The 20685-nt window shown below is 42.0% G+C and overlaps 1 protein-coding gene across 1 annotated transcript; it reads left to right on the top strand.

Moving 5' to 3' along the window:
* The first annotated feature begins 12491 nt into the window (after nucleotides 1–12491).
* On the top strand, nucleotides 12492–13500 carry LOC110216833 (lys-63-specific deubiquitinase BRCC36). The gene has a single exon (XM_020998837.2). The coding sequence runs from the start codon at nucleotides 12548–12550 to the stop codon at nucleotides 13331–13333; it is 786 nt and encodes a 261-aa protein (XP_020854496.1). The 5' UTR covers nucleotides 12492–12547; the 3' UTR covers nucleotides 13334–13500.
* Nucleotides 13501–20685: the final 7185 nt, after the last annotated feature.

Raw genomic sequence — 20685 nt, forward strand, 5'->3', positions numbered from 1 at the left:
TTATTAAGTGTCTACTATGTACAAGGCACCTTGCTAGGCACTAGGGGAGATACAAAGATTTTTAAATGGCATAGGTTCTGTCCTTGAGAAATTTAACTATTCTGTTGTTCAGTTGTGTCTGACTCTTCCTGACCCCATTTGGAGTTTTCTTGGCAAAGATACTAAAGTAATTTGCCATTTCTTTCTCCAGCTCATTTTACAGATGAGGAAACTGAGGCAAACAGAGTTGAGTGATTTGCCCAGGGTCACACAGCTAGTAAGGATCTTAGTTCAGATTTGAACTCAAGAAGATGAGTCTTCCTGACTCTAGGCCCAGCGCTCTATGCACTGTGCCACCTAGCTACCTAACCATTCTACCAGAACTATTTAAATTGTGGTTGAAATTAAGAGGCAGATTTAGCCTGAATGTAAGAGAAGAAAAACAGCTTCCTAACAATTAGTAAAGTACTAGCGTTAGAAACAGAGGACGTGGATTGGAATCCCTGCTTTGCCCCTTATTAGTATGTTGGTAAATGTTTTACCACCTCCTCTCCAGGGACATACTTTTCAATTTAATCTGTATTCTTAACATTTCCACAATCACTTTCTGAATTCTAGACAACCAATAAAACAACAAATAAAGCCCTGGTTTGTAACCTTTGCTGATTTCAGAGGTGTAAATGCTCACATTGAAAATTTTGCGGGGCAGCTAGGTGCAGTAACTAGAGCTCTAGCCCTGAAGTCAGGAGAACCTGAGTTCAAATCCGGATTCAGACGATTGACACTCCCTAGCTGTGTGACCCCAGGCAAGTCACTTAACCCCAATTGCCTCACACACACAAAGAAAAGAAAAGAAAATTTTACAATAGGCTAACCCCCATGCCAGCTGGCTTCAGCTCCCCACTCTCTGGGCCTCAGGCTCCCAAGTTGTTGGAAGAGGGGACTGCCCCATAAGACACCCTATCTCCTGTCCCACTCTAAATGTATGACACTAGACTCTTTGGGATGTGTATGCCTAAGAGCTCCATGTGAAGGGAAAGGTAAAACTCAGCCATCAACCACTCAGTTGAAAACATGCTCCAACTCCCCAGTAGGTGGGGTTAAGGCACCAGGGATGGATTAAGTTCTGTAAAAACAAGGAATATAACTCTGCTCAGATCCAAGTCAGCCTGGAGTACATCAAACCACAGGCAAGAACTGTCCTGGGAAAGAAAAGCTAGACAGCCCAGAGGATTCTGGGGGACAGGCTGTGAGCCCCAGTAAAACTGCTTTCCAACATCAGGGGGCACCAAGGTCCCAGAAAACCATGCCAACCAGAGGAAAATTCTAAGTATTTAATAGAAAGTACCCTAAGGAAAAAAATATTTTTTTAATTTTATGAACTAAGCCCAGAGAGGGAGTGGCAGGCACTGGTCCCTGATGACAATAGGCTGCCGAGGGACTCGAGTCTGTTTATTTACCAGCCATACGTGTCAAACATTATAAAAGATGCCATACCCAGATGTCTTGGGAAAAAGAAAAAGTCCCAACCTGCTGCAATCTGGGCTAGGATGGACTCCACCTAGGAGTAATGAGGCATTTACCTATCCTATAACCTGAATATTTTGTACTTTCCCAAAGGGTAAGGAAGAATCCAGAGTTCATTTACCTACCCTGCTTAAGGAAGGTTAGACCACATCCTGTTCATCCCTCTGTCTTCCATCTAAATCAAGTCAGGTGTGTTTTATGGAATACCAAGAGAGTCCCCTTGATCTTAATACTCAGCAATTCAACTCAAATATTGAAATGCTTCTGCAGGCAGGGCTGTGTGATGTAGGGCCTGGGGAGCCAGCCTGAAGGTCAAGAAGACACGGGTTCAAGTCCAGGTGCCTGGAACAAAGCACTTAAACTCTCAGAGTGGCCCAGGTAAACTCTCTCTGCCCCATGTTGACTGCAGTCATCAGAAGGGGCTACCTTCACTTCACTGACCTCGAGTTAGGAGCAGGTCTTGTGATGTCTCTGGAAACTAGATGCACCTGGAGCTGGACCCCTTCTATAACGTCCCAGCCTTTGGCCATCTTGCAGAACAGCTTCATCCCTTGAGGTTGCTTTCCCTCCAAGCACTGCTCAGAGTTGAAAAGTATTCAAACCCTGCCTCTCTTGCCTCTTGTGGGTACTCTTGCTGTCCAGAATTACAGTTTCCTTGCCTCAATTAAAGTCTTTGTTATTGCTGCTTTGACAGTCTTCTTTATTTCAGGTTGATACACATAGAAACATGCTAATAATACTAGCATGCATAGAGTCCTTTAAGGTTTGCAATGAACTTTACATATGTTATCTCCTCTGATACGCATAACAACCTTGAGAAGTAGGTGCTGTTACTATAATCCCCATTTTACAGATGAGGAAACTGAGGCTGAGGGCCATTAAGTGACACATTCAGGATCACCCAGCTAGTAAGTTTCTGAGGCTAAACTGGAACTGGGATCTCCCTGAATCCAAGCCCAGCCCTCTGTCCTCTGTACCACCTAGCTGCACTGGTAAAGCAAATTCCTCCATGGGAAGTTGCCCCACCAATGAAATCCTGGATTGGAACAAGAACAAATTGTGGGGCATTGTGCTAGGTAATAGGGGAGATCTGAAGATGAAAAATGAAGAAGTGCCAATCCTAGAAGGTCTTTCTACCCTTCCACTGGAAAAGCTAATATTGTAAGCACTTGAAGTTACAGAAAGCAAGATTTTCTTTGGATATAAGAAAACATCCTATTGAAAATGATAAATGTTGGAGAAGATGTGGGAAAATTGGAACACTGATGTGTTGTTGATGGAGTTGTGAAATGATCCAACCACTTTGGAGAGCAATTTGGAACTATACCCAAAGGGCTATAAAACTGTGCATACCCTTTGATCCAGCAATTCCACTACTAGGTCTGTATCCCAAAGAGATCATCAGAAAGGGAAAAGGACCCACGTGTACAAAAATATTTATAGCAGCTCTTTTTGCGGTGGCAAAGAATTGGAAATTGAGAGGATGCCCATCGATTGGGGAATGGCTGAGCAAGTTGTGGTATATGAATGTAATGGAATACTATTGTGCTATAAGAAATGACAAGCAGGATGCTTTCAGAAAAACCTGGAAAGATTTGCATGAAATGATGCTGAGTGAAGTGAGCAGAATCAGGAAAACATTGTACACAGTAACAGCAACATTGTGTGACGATGAGCTTTGATAGACTTGGCTTTTCTCAGCAGTACAATGATCTAAGACAATTCCAAAAGACTCATGATGGAAAATGTTATCTCCATCCAGAGAAGGAACTATGGAGTCTGAACACAGATTAAAGCATACTATTTTCTTTTTTTGTTTGTTTTTTTCTTTCTCATGGTTTTTCCCTTTCGTTCTGATCCTTCTTTTACAACATGACTAATGTGGAAACATGTAAAATATGATTGTATGTGTATAACCTATATCAGATTGCTTGCTCTCTTGGGAAGGGGGGAAGAAAAAATTTGGAACTCAAAATGTTATAAAAGTGAATGCTGAGAACTATCTTTACATGTAATTGGAAAAATAAAATACTATTAAGTGAGGGGGAGAGAAAATATCCTATTAATAAAGCAATGCTTTGGAATCTGGGAATCTGGGCTGGCTGGCAGGCATCCCATGTCTGCCATTTGCAATTCATATGTCCTTGGGTAAATCAGTTCCTATCTTTGAGCCTCATTTGCCTCAGTAGTGAAATGAGGGAGGATTGTACCTGATGACCTCTAAGATCCCTTCTAGCCCTCAATCTATGATGCTATAATTTTGAAACACATGACTCAATGAGAACCACCCAAAAGTGGTTCAGGATGCCATGGGAGGTAGTGAGCTTCCTGTCACTGGAGATCTTTAAGCTAAGGTTTAAAGACAACTTTCTGGGAATGCTGTAGGGGAGTTTAGTTGGGTAAGATAACCTCTGAAGTACATCTCCAATGCTGTGATTCTGGTTTTCCACAAGGGCTATCCAACCTTTCCCCTATCTTCTTAGGCCCAGAGCCCAACTCCTTGTCAGCAGATGACCTCAGTTCCTATTTTACAAAGAAAATTAAGACTATTAATTCAAACTTCCACAACTTCATGTATTAAAACTTCTTTCGCCTTTTTGGTTATGTGCAGTGTGTGTGAGGCAAGTACTGTAGTACAAGGTTGATGCTCCATTCCTTTATTTCCTATACTTGCATTCTATGGCCCAGTGAATGGATGACCCAAGTTCAAATCCAGCCTCAGATACTCTCTGAGTGACTGGGGGCAAGTCACTTAACTTCTGTTGGCCTCAGTTTCCTAAACTATAAAATGAGGATAATAATTGCACCTATCTCCCAGGGTTGTTGTGAGAATTAAATGAAACTGTATTTGCAAAGAATTTGGCATAGCTTCTTTTCAGCGATAAAGATGAAGAACTCTGAAGGCCACACTGGGGGAGCTTCTCTACTTCCCTTCCTTCTCTTTGAGTAAGTCCTCTCCAGGCCAAAGCTAACTCCCGGGCTTCCACTTGGTTACGTCTAAAACCAAGTTCATTATCTTATCCACAAAATTAAGTCCTTCTAATTTTCTGTTAATGGCACCACTTTCCTACCAAGTCACTCGTTTAAAATTTCAGAGTCTTCATAGACTTCTTCCCCCCATATCCAATCACTAATCAAAATGGTTGAATTTTTCTTCTTAAGGTCTCACAGACATGTCTCTTCTTTCCTGCACCCAGAAGCAACACCCTGAATCAGGTTTTTATTACCTCTCACCACAGCTATTGCAATAACCATCTAAATGGTCTCTTCACTTCCAGTTTCTTCCTTCAACAGTCCATTCCAGGCACCATAATAGTAATCTTTCTCATGTACAGCTTTGACTGAGTGATTGCTCTTAAAGATCCCATCAAATTAAAAAAAAAAACTTCAAGTGTGAAAGCATGAAAGTGATAGGCTATATGTCAGTCATAGGATTTAGAAGTGGAAATGACCTTGGAGAAACTTCTTTAGTGCTTATTCCTTCTAGAGGATTATGAAGTATCTAAAAAGGTAGGTGGGAGCCACATTGTAGAGGACTACAAGCTAAAGATGTTGTATTTTATTTTACAGACAATAGAGAACCATTGAAAAAATATGAATAGAAGAGTGACCTGATCAGACTTGTACCTTAGTGATATTAATTTGGTGGTTATGCAAATGTTGAATTGGAGAGGAGAGAGACAGGAACCAAGGGAATCAATTGGAAGTCTTTTTCAGTAGTCTGGGTAAAAGGTCATTTGGGCCTAAACTAGGGTAGAGACTGTGTGAGCTGAGAGAAGGGGACCAAGGGAATAAATGTCACGAAGGTAAAATCAGTAAGACTTGGTAACTGATTGCAAATGGAGGGTGAGGAAGAGGAGAGAGAGTCAAGAATGACTTGCTGTGAAATCTCAGAAAATGGTCATCCCCTTGTCAAAAATAAGGAAATTTCAAGGATTAAAGAGAAGTATCAGAGTGTAGGACCATGTTAAGGATGCAATTCACTTGGCTAGAAACACAGATGAAGTAGAAGATGGTATGGGGAATGGGGAGAGGGGCCGTAGTTACCAGCTAGTTAATTAAAGTTAAGTCAGACATAAGACAATCCTTCCCCTACCCCCACATGCCTTGGTCCCTTCTCTGATTCATCTGTACCTTTTAAAGAGATAAGTCAGCTACAGAAAACAGCTACAGAGGAGTAACAGAACTGTGAGAGATAAATGAGGGTTGATGAGGACATTTTTTATTCTTCTGTAAACATTTTAAAGTTCTTGTTCAAGAACAGGAGACAACTGAAGTGGTCTCCTCTCTCTGATTCTCTAAAATCTTCTTGCTGATGAACTTTTAAAGACAATACAAGGAATATAAGGAAGAAGAAAAAGAATATCTGTTGTGATGTGAATTGGAAGAAGGGAGAAAAGTGTCAAGGAAAATTATTCTTTTCTGGATGAGAGGATAGGAGGAGCTGGAACACTGGACTTAGAGTCAGAATTCAATTTAACAATTCAGTTCAAGGGAAAAGGCATTTATCAATGGAAGTTCCTTGAAGGGAACAGATGTTTCATTTTTGCCTTTGCATCAATCAGTCAATACACATTTATTAAGCACCTCCTACGTTCCAGGCATTATGGGATGCAAAGAAAGTTAAAAAAAAAAAGTCCTCGCACTCAAGGAGCTCACAATCTAATGACGGGGAATGACGTGTAAAAAGAAACTGAAAGGGGATGAGGGGTGAGGGGTGGCTTGGGGATGATGAAGCTTTGCAGGCTGATGGGAAATGATGATTGGGATGCTCTGAGAGCCTTCCTTAAATCAAGGATCTAGGAGGAGCTCTCTAGTGTTCTTTCTCCATCTTCTCCAGAGGTAGGGAGGGGCCCCAGAGACAAGCGGTACTGAAGAGATGTGAGTTTCAGAGGGAATTCGATCTTGCAGGATGGAGATATTTCCAAATAATCAGTCAACATTTATTAATTGCCTACTATATGCCAGGTACTGTGCTAAGTACTGGGCATACAAATGCAATTATTGTAACAATTGCTACTCAGAAGAAGCTTATACACCCTGGCTAGCAACCTAATCAGCCTTGACTCTTCCTACTCTCTCTCTCTCTCTCTCTCTCTCTCTCTCTCTCTCTCTCTCTCTCTCTCTCTCTCTCTCTGTCTCTCTCTCTCTCTCTCTCTCTCTCTCTCTCTCTCTCTCTCTCTCTCTCTCTCTCTCTCTCTCTCTGTCTCTCTCTCTCTCTCACTCTCGCTCTCTCTCACCCCCTCACATCTGATTAGGGGTCAAATGGTGTCTTTTCTACATCACAACTCTCAAATTTACCTTCTCTCTTCTGATATTGCAACCACACAAGTGCAGGCCCTCATCCCCTCATCCCTTCATTGCTGGACCGTTACAATGGCTCGCTGGTTGCTGTCCCTAACTTGTCTCTCCTCATTCTAATCAATCCTCAACTCAGCTGTCAAATGGATCATCCTAAAATGAAGCTCTAACCCTATCACTCCTCTATTCAATAAACCTCAGGGGTGCCCAATTACCTCCAGAATCAAATATCAACTCCTGTTTTGCTTTTAAAGTTTATCATAACATCACCCTTCCTAGCTTTCCAGTTTTCTTATACCTTACTCCCCTTCACTTTACTCTCTCCCCAAAGGGTCCCTTTCTGCTCTGAGCCTGGGAATAAGGCTAAGAAATAAAGATCAAACAGCTTAGTAAGTGTCAGAGGCAAGATCTGAACTCAGATCTTCAGAACTTCAAGTGGGGCTATTTATCTCTCCACATCCCTCTTGGTTATTGCTTTGGGGGGAGTAGGTTGGGATTAGATTTAGGATTTCTCTGGTATTAGAAACTCCCAGGTGAGGAAATCCTACCAAGGCAGATCTGGATGGGCTCTGCAATTTATCTCAGAAAGACACTTGGGGGCACTCAGAAGTTAAATTACTTGCCCAGGGTCACACAGCCAGTAAGGGTTAGACCTGAGGCTAAGTCTTCCTGTATTTTCCATCTCTGCTTCCTCTCCTCCCTTCCTTATAAAAGGAGAGAGAGAGAGAGACAGACACAGATACAGAGAGAGACAGACAGAGAGAGACAGAGAAAGAAGGGCTCTGGAAAAAACTCAATTTCCCTATGGTCTCAACACTCTTCTATTTCCAGCAGAGACCTAAATTGCCTCTTCCTCTTACTTCATTCACTTCTTGGACCCTCCCTCTCCTCCTTCCACCACTGAACATCAGAAGTTACCCAGCTAAGGAAGGAAATGCTGCTGCTGCTGCCATCACTGTCACTGCTGCTGCTGCTGCTGCTGCAAACAGAATCAGAGATGGTCTAAGGAAACCTGTGACCATGGAGACGTTGGGCAGTCATGAATCAGAGGCCCCAACTTTCTTCCCCTTCCTGCCTTCCCAGGCATTCAGGAGATGGTTTACTAAGAAGCCCAGAAGCCCACAGATATTTTCCATCAACAGCTTCTTAGTAGCACCATCAACACACCGCAAACTCAGCAGGCAGGGAAATAGCTCCCAGTCCTGCCAATGGAAGCCCCAGCTGTGCTAATGGTGACCGCCAAGGAACAGTTCAGAGAGAAAGCACATTTGGGCTGGGCTGCTCTGAGAAGAGTCCCAGGGAGACAGACACCATGCATGCAGCAGGACCCGAGCAGACAGCTAGCTGCCAGCTATAAAGAAATCCCCAGCCAGTGTTTAACAAAACACCAGAGGAATAAAAGCAGAGATGGTTCACTTGGTACAAGGTCCTATACTTAGTGCTGGAGAGATGTACTAAGAAAGGAGACTTCCTATCAAGGATACCTGAGACAGTGTGTGCTGAAGGGGGTGAAGGAGGAAGTAAAAGCAGGTGTCAAACAGCATAAAAATGAGGATAAAATAACAACAATACATTCATACTGTTCTTTAGGCTTTAAAAAGTACTGTCATAATCACACAGTATGAGTAGGGGAAAGTGATATTAGTTATTGCATATAAAGACGGGAAGGTCAGAGTTCAAATTGTTATTGTTAGTAGCTAAGTAGTACAGTGCTGGTCCTTGACTGGATTTCGATGACTGGAGGAGAGAGTGAGGCTGATTACTTTTTGCAGCTCTGCCTCACTTAAATCCAATTCACTCAAAAGTCAAGACATCCCTCTTCTGATATCATTTGTCCTCTTCTAGAAGGAGACCTAAGTTCAAACCCAGCCTCAGACACTGACTAGCTGAAAGACCCTGGAAAAGTCCCTTAACCCCAGTGTCCTCATAAAAGGGGATAACAATGGCACATTCTTCCAGGGCTGTCATGCGGATCAACTAAAATAGTATTTGAGAAGTGTTTTGCAAATTGTAAAGGTCTATATAAATGCTAACTTATTATTACTACTTGTGTGTCTCACACTGCCATGTTCTAGCCAAACTACACTATTCTCTTTTCCCCTGACATTTTCTATGTTTTCCTTTCTACGGAAAGTGTGCTGGATTTGGAGCTAAAGTACATGAGTTTAAATCCTGGATCCCCCATTTACTAACTGGTTGACCTTGGTGAAGATCAAGCTGCAAAATGCAACAGGAAATATCATTTCATGGAACAAACTGGCCGCCTCATATTGAATAGCTCATGATGAATGTTTGCAAAAAATGACTACCATGAAAAAATTACATCTATTGCAGAAGAATTAAAGGAAAAGGTATTCTGCAAAGGCCTTGCTTGATAAGACCCTCCAAATCAATCAATATCTACTTAGGTACGCCGTGACTCTGATGAGAAGGTGGAAGTAATGGAGGATAGTGAGAAATATATTGGAAAATACAGATCAAGAGGAAGGTACAAGAGGCCAAAGGCATTTAGACAAGGCTCACGCCTGTATATCACGAACCCTTAGAGAAAAGAACTGAAAATCGTTGGACGTGGGAAAGAGCAAATAACATCACACACAAAAAGATGAAATTGATTATATTTTAACAGGCAGGAAATGATTCATTACCAAAGTGAGAGGTATCCCTGAATCTGGGTACAGTCAGAACACCAGCTTGTTAGAGCAAAGGCCAAAATTCACACAAAGCTTGGAGAAGTTTAAAATGGCAAAAAAAAAAAAAGGTATGGTATACAATAAAAACAACTCCAACTGGACTGTTTAAGCAAGTTATTATGAAAACGTTGGATATGGAAGGAAGCACATAGACAAAGACTATAATAACTTCATCTGGTTGTTGGTGTTCTTGAGTTATGTTTGACTCTTTGTGACGCCATCTGGGGTTTTCTTGGCAAAGGCACTGGAGTGGTTTGCCATTTCCTTCCTCAGTTCATTTTATAGATGAACTAAGGCAAACAGGGTCACACAGCTAGTAAGTGTCTGAGGCCAGATTTGAACTGAAAGGTGAGTCTTCCTGATTCCAAGCCTGATATTCTATCTACTTCACCACCTAGCTGCCTCCATATTATATATATATATGTATGTATATATATATGTGTGTGTGTGTGTGTGTGTATACGTATATATATGTATATATGTATATGTATGTGTGTGTGCTGTATGTATGATGTACATATATGTGTGTATGCATATATATGCATATATACACACATACATATATGTATCTCTCTATAGACATATATATATATGTATCTATATCTACATATAGATAGGAATTGCTAAAAAGAGACAAAATGAACCTTGAAAAGATCTTAGCAAATGCCTGAATTAATGGCCCAAATAGTGGATGTAGACCAAGTGTACAAAGAGGAAATCCATGCTTAAAGCAACAAAATTGTAAGGGCATTGAGGGTTCCGTTCATGGGGCATCAGAAAGAGAAGATACCAGAGGGGCATAAAAAGAACAATCTCAGACCTTATTCATTCCCAAAAAGTAGACAGAGAGCATCAATAATTATTTGCCTCATATGCCTACTTTCCAACTGCATAACATCCTTGACAAGGACATTAGTAAGGAATAGGCTGGCTTCCTCAAATGATAGTGTATAATGCAACATATCTTTACCATCACATAGTTGACTGGAAGAAGTAGCGAATACAAGATCCGACTGCCTATTGTTTACTGATTGTAAAATAAATTTGATCCAGTAGAACTGGAGGGAATATAGAGGAATGTTGGCGGAAGGTCTTCTTCGAACAAGATGTCCCCATCCACACAGCAAAATGACTTGATTATTTGAAATGTACAACCTGCCCCAGCTTCCCTTACTCAGGGATCTTTAAGCAGCCACTGTGGGCATCCGTCTGAGCCTGGTGGGGGGTTAAAGAACTAACTCCAAAATAGCCCACTCAGTGCAGTTAGACCAAACTCTCTGAGTTGTAATGAAACTCTACCACAGTCTCCACAGAGCTCTTGATGCAAAGAGTACCATTACTTCAGCAAAAAGGAGGATCTGGCATATATAAAGAATCCCTATTCAACCAGGACTCTGTCCTGGATCTCTTCCATGATGATGGCAAGCATCTTCGGTGAAACATATGTTTCTCTTCCTGTTTTTTACGTCTTACCTAATATATATGATGGAGAATGCAAAACGAGACTTACATTCTCAGACACCACCAATGTGTTTGTTTTACTTGACTACACATGTTTATGAGAGGGAGACCTTTATTTGAAGTAAAGGGTTTAGTTAAAGGATATGTACAGTTTAATGACTTTGGGGCTATAATTCCAAATTGTTTCCAGAATGGATGTCAATTGAAATTCCACTAACGGTTCCTTAGTCAGCCTCTTTGCCCACAAGTCTTCTGCTGCCACATAAAGAGCCTGGGTTTGGAGGCAGAGAGCCTGGGTTTGAATCCTGGCTAAATGGGAGAATAATTGTAAATCTTAGCACAGTGCCTGGTGCACAGTACACATTATATAAATATTTATTATTATTGTTGTTGCTGTTGTCGTCTTTTTGGCAATCTGACAGGTATGAGGTAGAAGCACAGAGTTGTTTGAATTTGTATTTCTCCCATAAATAGTGATCTGGAACATTTTTGGCAACTCTCTAAGACTGTCAATTGCAGAGAAGGGGTCAGTTTGCACCCAACATGGGAACAGAGTATTCTTCACTGGGAGCACATAGCACCAATGAAATGGCATGTCCAATCTGAGCCCGATATACTACCCAGTATCTTATACTGTATATTAAAATGTAAAAGCAATATATATAAATGACATAAAATAGATTGCTTTTACATTTTAATATATATACTACATGATGTATTACTTTTACATTTTAATGTTATGCATATTACTCTTACATTCTAATTACTACACATTATACATAATACAATATATGTATATTTAAATATATTATATATAATGTAATGCTTATTAATTTGCTTATCATGTTATGTGATTAATATTTATATGAATCCTTATTTCAGTTTAATATTATATAACATAATAGAATTTATTTTACATATTAATGTTATACATAATAAAATATATTTATATGTCATATGTTTCAAAATTTAACATCATACATTATATATAATAGATATTTATTTTATATTTCAATGTATTATATGTAATAAACATACTTATTTTACATTTTAATATCTATCATACATATTTCTTTTAGATTTTAATATATTATATATAAAGATATTTATTTTACATTTTAACATACTTTCAAAGTATTCAACACAAGATCCGTTTCTTACACAAGCCTCTTTCTTTTCTTCTTTGTATATTGATATTGTTTGTTGGTGACAATTTTCACAATTCAAACGAAAGTTTAAAAACGAGAGAGAGAGCTGTAACAACAGAGATAGAACCTAGCGCGCTAACCCTCCGATCACAGGGAGCCAGCCAAGGCTCCCCCTCCTCCTCCCTACACCTCCCCTAGGCAGAGCTAAGTGGCACGGGCTCCGCCTCCTCTCTCCTCTCTCCTCTCCTCCCCCCCTCCCTTTTCCCTCCCTCTTCCCGTAGGCTGCGCTGTAGCCCAGGCTCCGCCCCGCCCCCTCCCCGCAGTTTGAGCCGGGCTGGCCCCACCCTCTTCACCGCCACGCCGGGAAGGCGCCGAATCTGCGCATGCGCGGTAGCCGCGGAGCCGTCCGGGCCGGAAGCGCGGCACGCCGCATCCGCCATGGCCGTCGCGGCGGTGCACCTGGACTCGGACGCGTTCCTGGTGTGCCTGAACCATGCCCTGAGCACGGAGAAGGAGGAGGTGATGGGGCTGTGCATCGGCGAGGTGGACGCCAGCAAGATCGTGCACATCCACTCGGTGATCATCCTGCGGCGCTCGGACAAGCGCAAGGACCGCGTGGAGATCTCGCCCGAGCAGCTGTCGGCCGCGTCCACCGAGGCCGAGCGGCTGGCCGAGCTGACGGGCCGGCCCGTGCGTGTGGTGGGCTGGTACCACTCGCACCCGCACATCACCGTGTGGCCGTCGCATGTGGACGTGCGCACGCAGGCCATGTACCAGATGATGGACCAGGGCTTCGTGGGCCTCATCTTCTCGTGCTTCATCGAGGACAAGAACACCAAGACGGGCCGCCTGCTGTACACGTGCTTCCAGTCGGTGCAGGCGCAGAAGAGCGCCGAGTACGAGCGCATCGAGATCCCCATCCACGTGGTGCCGCACGACACCATCGGCAAGGTGTGCCTCGAGTCGGCCATCGAGCTGCCCAAGATCCTGTGCCAGGAGGAGCAGGACGCGTACCGGCGCATCCACAGCCTCCCGCACCTCGACTCGGTGACCATGATCCACAACGGCTCCGTCTTCACCAAGAACCTATGCAGCCAGATGTCGGCCATCAGCGGGCCGCTGCTGCAGTGGCTGGAGGACAGGCTGGAGCAGAACCAGCAGCGGGTTCGGGAGCTGCAGCGGGAGAAGGAGCGGCTGCAGCAGGAGCTCGCTGCACTGGACTGAGGCCCCCCCTGCGGGGAGGGGGAGGGGCGGGGGGCCTTCCTGGGATTTTGTGGTTTGCTTCCCCTCTGCAGGCGGCCGCATCTAGGTGGCACACTTGTACAGACATCCCCCGGGGGCCATGATGGACAAACCTGGTTTTTATATAAAGTATTTTGGTAAAAATTCCAGCAGGATTGTCTGTGCATTTAATCCTGCACACAGGAAAAGAGAAGTGTGCGTGAACAAAGGGGCAGAGCCGTCTCTGTGCCATGCGCTGTGCTGGGTGCTGGGCATACAAAGACAGGGGCCTTCCGGAGCCTGTGGGAGGCAGCGTGCCCCTATATGTAGATATGTGCCAAATAAAAAAGCTTGTAAGTGGCTCAATGCATAGAATACTGAACTTAGAGTCAGGATGACCAAGTTCAGATCCTACAGACTCTAGCAGTGCGGGCCACTTTTCTGGCCTGTAAAACAGGATTAATAATACCACCTATGGCTCAAGGTTGTTGTGAGGAACAAATGAGATAGATATGTAAAGCATTTTGCAAACCTTAAAGTACTATATAAATGCTAGCTATTAGGTACAAGGTGGTATGGTGGGAGTGGAGAACAGAGACAGAATAGGAAAAGACTTTACACAGAGATGGCTTTTATGGCCCAAATATAATTAGATGCTGTAGAGTACCTTCATGAGTATTAATTAACCAGTATGTACACACACGTTAGTATGTGTGTATGTAATATACATATGTACACACAAGTACACAGATATACATACAAACATATATGTATACATAGGGAAATTTAACCAGCATGTGTATGTGTATGTGTATGTACACACACACACATCAACACAAATACACATACAAACAGATATGTATACATACAAAAGACTTCAAGTAGATACGGCTTTTATTGCCCAGAAGCAAAGTACATTCGTGAGTATTAATTAACATACATATACACCTATATTTACACACCCACCCATACACCAGTGTACATACGTGTTGTATACATACAAACATGAATGGTATATATTTCTATATACATGCATACACTTATCTTAGATAAATGATTGATAGGCCCAGAATTTGATAACCCTGAACTTTTTCTAGAAACACAGGCCCATTTTTTAACATCAACATTTTACCAATGTTGTATAATGGGCTAGTTATAGAACACTCTAGTCATCAAATAATTTAAAATGATATTACTCAGAGGGCAGTGAAAAGGAGCTGTGTGGGTATAAGCAGACTGAAACAACAAATAAGCAGGTGAAGAAATGGAGTAAGGGATGTCGTCAAGGAAAAAAAATTTACATATGGGCTTACTAAATGCTTGCTAATTGTTTAGTTACAAGGGGAGAGAAGGGATAACTGATGGATAGCCTGTGGTATCTCCAACCATGGGGTAGATCATCTGGCAGGCTATGGACAAGATTCATAGAGAGTGGTCAGGCACGGATGAATTGTAATCTACATCAATGGAGGGAACATTCACCTTGATGAAATGACAGATTTGAGTATACAAATCAGTCTGGGAGAAATGACAATTTTACTGGAAATGAAAAGATCTTGACAAACTGAAAGAATGACCCAAAACCCAAACTGAGTCCCAACAAAGTCAAATGATTTGCCTAAGATCCCACAGGTAGTTAAGTCACAGAACTGGAACTCAAACCCAAGCCTAGGGTTCTTTTCATTCAATACACACTGTGCTTCCTCTCCAGCAAAACTCCACTGTCATCTCACTTAACAGCCAAACAATGCCCAAATCCCTTCCTCAGCACCCTCTGTAGGTGATTACCTAGCCTCTAATGAACACCAGGAAGGAAAATGTTTGTAAGGTCTCCTGACTTTAATGTTTTGTGATTACCAGATGCTGTGATAAAGTCAGCTCAGTGGTGAAGTAGGTAGAGTGCTGAGCCTGATGTCAGAAAAACCTGAGTTCAAATTCAGCCTCAGACCCTTACTAGCTGGGTGATCCTGGACAAGTCAGTAGATCCTGCCTGGATCAGGCCTGGAGTCAGAAAGACTCATCTTCCTGAGTTCAAATCTGGCCTCAGACACTTACTAGCTGTGGGCAAGTTACTTTAACCCTATTTGCCTCAGTTTCCTTATCTGTAAAATGAGCTGGAGAAGAAAATGGTAAACCATTCCAGTATCTTTGCTAAAAAAAAAAAACCTCCAGTAGGGTCAACAAAGAGTCTGAAATGACTGAACAACAAAAACTGAGGGTAATAACAGCACCTACCTCGCAGGGTTCTTGTGAGGAGCAAATGAGATAATATTTGTGAAGTGCTTAGCACAGTGCCTGGCACATAGAAGGTGCTCCATAAATACTTATTCCCTTCCTGCTGTAACAATACAGAAATAGGTGGAAGGCTGCCTATCAATGCCATCTGACTGAAACAGACAATTATACATTGTGGCAATTATTCAAAGAAAAGTTTCCAAGGTAACCCTGGAGCTGGTTCCTGAAGGATGGGAAGAATTTCAATAAATGGGGGAGGTGGGAAGGGAATTTTAACTGAATAGAATGCTATGGCCAAAGGTGTCAAGGCAGCAAAGTTCAAAATATGTTTGGGGATCTGCAGGTAGGCTAGTTGGAGTAGAATGGAGAGTTCAGAAGCGTCAGTAGTAGGGAAATGGAATGGGAGCTGATTGGTGCCATTTTGTGGCGAGCCTTAAATGACAAGCTAAGAAGTTTTCATTTTGTTAATTAAGCATTGCAAGCTATTGAAGGTTTTTGAGCAGAGGATCAATTTGACTCAATTTAACAATCATGTATTAACTGCCTACTATATGTAGGGTACTGGGCAGAACATTGGAGAGAGCACTGGGTCAGAAGTCGGGAAGATCTGACAGAATTCAAATCTAACCTCAGACACTTTCTAGCTGTGTGACCCTAGGCAAGTCACTTAACCCTTTTTGCCTCAGTGCCTCATCTGTAAAATGAGCTGGAAAAAGAAATGGCAAACTACTCCAGTGTCTTTGCCAGGAAAACCCCAAATGGGGTCATGAAGAGTCAGACACAACTGAAACGAGTCAACGACAAAAATAGGGTCCTGTGCTAAGCATTAGGAATATGAAGAGAAAAAATGAAATCCCTGCCATCTTCTGGAAGGAACAGTGTGTGTGTGTGTGTGTGAACTGACATCTACACTTAAACTTGGAGACAGAATTTTCTAACCTCTTTAAAAATTTTCCAAAGACTTTCAGTCAGTTTGAATCTATTTGTTACAAATATAAAAGTGCTACACCATCCAGTTAGTTTCCAAGACTATCAGAGAAAATGGAAATTTACTGGCAAATTTTCAACAAAAACATTTTCCTTCCTGGTGGGTAGGATTTAAAAATTAGTACTGAGATTTAGTAAGCATTGCCAACGATGCATTTCCATTCAGATCTACATAACATTTTTCACCAGTCATAGCCAATAAAATGGAAATAAACTGAACTTAAAACTTGTGAATCATTATCACAACATATAATATAGTCCAGATTTTCAAAAATGATAAAGTATATTCAATCACATTGTTCTCAGTCTATCTTCTAGTAATGTCAATGAGAACAGGAAGATTTATCATGATGTTAATAAAATACTCTTAAACAGTTTATTTCATCTTTTGTACCTACCTCCCAGGTTTGATGTGAGGATCAAATAAGATAACAAGCTAAAGCTTTCCAATCCCCAAAATGCCGTCTGAATGGTACTATCTATCTACACTAAAGCTGTCATCTTTATCTTGTTCTTTTGAAGCTTCTATCTGTCTATGGTTTATAATGGACATAATACATCAGCACAGAAATACATACAGATTATTTCTACTGTGAGGCTCAAAAAAACTTGAAAAGAATATAGGATCAGAAACTTGGAGACCACTTCTCTAAAGTGATCTACAGATTTCAAGAGGCAAAAGCAAAGAGGGAGAGCCCTGCAGCCTGTGATGGACACCTTTTCAAATTCCTACTAGACATCTGCTTTCTTTACACTTGAATCTCCAAAAATCAGAGCTCAAGAACAATCCTAGTAAATTCCAGGTGGGTTTTGACTGAGGTTTTATCATACTGTATATAGAATAAACTGTATTGCTTGTTTGCAAGTTTCTTCAATTGTAAGAAGTGATTTGTTTAATTTTATTTGTTCAATTCAATAGCCACTGATTGTCTACTGTTTGCCAGGCACTACAGTAGGCATGAAAGGGGTAGGGATGGAGAATGCAAAATATAAGTAAGATATTGACTATATCATCATGGAATAAGTATGTTTATACTTATTCATTGGCTGTCATGATACAAACTGATGACTTTTTTTCTATACATTTCATAACAAAGGAATCCATGTTATTCTTACTCATAAGATTCAGAGACTGATGACTTAAAGAAAAAATATTTCATTTAGGCTTCCCAGAGAAAGATAGCTCCTTAGGAATTGCCTGTTTAACTGGTAATCTAGTGCAGTGGTGCCATATTCAAATAGAAATGGGGACCACTAATCTGTACATATTAAAAATGTTATGTTATTATGTTTTATTTATCTCATTAAATATTTCCCAATTGTATTTTAATTTAGTTCTGCCCCATTCCAGAGTGTTGTGGGCAATATTTGGGGCCACCTGTGTTTGACATCTCTGTTCTCATACATATTCTTCCTCCCAGCCAGACCCCTTTCCAATGTAAATTCAATAGACTGACATAACTGTGCCCTGGTGGGGAAGGCTTAGAGTAGGGGTGGGAGGCAGGGGAAAGCAACTGCAAAGAAACCTATGAAATGATCAGTGTAAAAGTTCACTTGTACTACCTTTAATTGTTATATAGCTTTTCCTGTTTTTCTGTCTGGTATTACTACCATCACTCCCCCTGCTCCAGCCCCAAATCCCCTGTAGTATGTAATCTCTTTGGAAGACAGAAATTAAGCTTGGTGTCTGGAAACACTTCCTAACAATTAGAGTAACCCAAAATTGGAATGGGCTGCTTTAGACAATAATGGGTTCCCACCTTGTGCAGTGAAGGGATTAATTCTTCAGTTACTGTTTAGATTAGATTGCCCCTGAGGTCCCTTCCAGTGATTCCACTTGTCTCTGGTTGTCTGCACACTAATCAACACACTGTCTTTGACATTACAGGTACTCAGTAAACTCACTGATAGACTGAAGTCAGAGGATCTAGTCAGAGGTGGGGAACTTGAGGCCACACGTGGCCCTCTAGGTCCTCAAATGCAGCCCCAAGGCCGAAGGTTCCCCACCCCTGATCTAGGTTCGGGTCCTGACTCTGATATTTTCTTATGTGTGTGACTTTGGAAAAGTCACTTAATCTTCACTTTCTTAATTTGAAAAATGAAGAGGATGGATTAGATGGTGTCTAAGGGCCTTTCTAGCTCAATCGTTTCACAACTAGTTATCAGAATGCCCTATTGAAGAAGCTTCAGCCTTTTTTGTTCAGATCTTTATAAGGCCGTTAAGGTCCTGATGATTTGAATTCTTTTGTCAAATCCTCCCCATCAGTAGACTTTAGCAGGAGTTCAGACCTGGTGTCAGCCCTCCCACTCTACAAACTTAGCTGGCAAGCTGAGCTAGTGTGGTGACCGCAGCTGGGATCCTCCTGGCAGCTGTCTCCCTGCTGCCTCTGGACTTCATGCCTATTAAGGTAAGGATTCTTCTTTGGAAAAAAAAAAAAGGAGGGTAAGGATGGGAGGGGGGAATCCTGCTCCTCCCAGCACATTCTCCCTAGAGAAATTGTTCTTTGTGGGATGAGACATGAGTCTCTCTTCTTGAAGGAGGAGGGGAAGGGAAAGTGAACTACCAGCACGTTATGCCCCATGGAAACTACTGAGTGTCTTGGCATCCTGGAGCTATTCCCAGCCTGCTTTAGAGAGCTTTCTTTAGAGTGCCAGAACTAGGGCTGCTTCTTGAACTGGGCACTCCATATCATCTTTTCATAAATTGTCTCCTGTGCCTGGAATGCACTCCCTCCTCACCCCCATCTCCCAGAATCCCTAGCTCCCTTCAAGGCTCAGCTCCTCTGCTCTCTCCTACAGAAAAACTTTCATGATCCTCCTTCATTGTTGATGTACCCTCTCACCTTTCTCAAATTATCACATATGTGAGACAGCTGGGTGTTGAAGTGGAAAGAGTGCTAGAACCACAATCAGGAAAACATGAATTCAGAAGCTTACTGCTGTGTGACCCTGGAAAAGTCATTTTACCTCTGCTTCAATTTCCTCATCTGTAGTGGGGACAGTAATACACCTACCTCTCAGTAGTTGTGAGGATAAAATGAGATCATATTTGTAAAGTGATTGGCAAACCTTCAAGCTCTATATAAATGCTAAATATATATATATATATATGTGTGTGTATATATATATATATATATGTATGTGTGTATATATATATATATATATATATATATATATACATGCATATATATGCTTACAGTATTCACCCAATAGAATATAAGTTCCCTGAGGTCAGGGATGTTTTTTCATTTTTACCCCAGCCTCGAGCACACTGCCATACCCAACTCCACCAGTTCCTGGGACGTCCTCCCCAAAATCACATTGTACTTTCTTTGTATGAATGTCTTACGTATGCAGTTTGGCCTCAAAACCCTGAAGATGGTTCAGATCCCAGCTTTGACACAATACTTGCTTTCTGACCCCTAGGCAAGGATCTGAACCTCTCATTCTTCCTGAAACTTTCTGTAAGACTAAGCTGCAGATAAAGTACTGACCTGCCTTCATAGAGGAAATTTCTTCACCTAGGATTGCCATACACCAATGAAATCATAGGTCTTGTCCATAGATATGGACATAGATATTCATTTTGTGTGTATACGTGGTATTTACTTCCAAAAGAATGTAAGCTCTTTGAAGGAAGGGGATTTCATTTTTGACTTTGTATCCCCAGTACCTGGCCTAGAGCAGGTACCTAATAAATGCTTGTTAAATCGACTATCCTCTTCTACCTGAAACCACCTTCCCCCGGGTATTGTCAAGCCCTGCGGATGTGGTCAATTTCTCATACAGATTAATGAGGCTAACAGTTCTAGATCAAAAGAGTGCCCCTGGAGGCTTTTTCTTACCAAAAGCTCCTTTTATCATTGACGGGGTGTCCAAGGAAGCACTTTATACAGCGCGGGTATGGAAAGAGATAGTCCCTCACTACAAACACGGAGGGAGCGTAACACTTGCTAATTCTGGCCCCCAAACCATTCCTAGAGCTCTCCTCTCTCCATCACTCTCCTACGCCCTCTTGTTCCCGCTCCTCTCTCTCCAAACCCCTCTCCCATTCCCCCCTCCGACCTCTCCTTTCCCTCCCTCTACATGCACAGCGCCCCCTTCCCCATCCCTCGCCTCCCCGACGCCCCGCC

The sequence above is a fragment of the Phascolarctos cinereus genome, unplaced genomic scaffold (assembly GCF_003287225.1).
Source record: "Phascolarctos cinereus isolate Bilbo 61053 unplaced genomic scaffold, phaCin_HiC Scaffold_5;HRSCAF=322, whole genome shotgun sequence".
In the NCBI taxonomy this organism is placed as follows: domain Eukaryota; kingdom Metazoa; phylum Chordata; class Mammalia; order Diprotodontia; family Phascolarctidae; genus Phascolarctos; species Phascolarctos cinereus.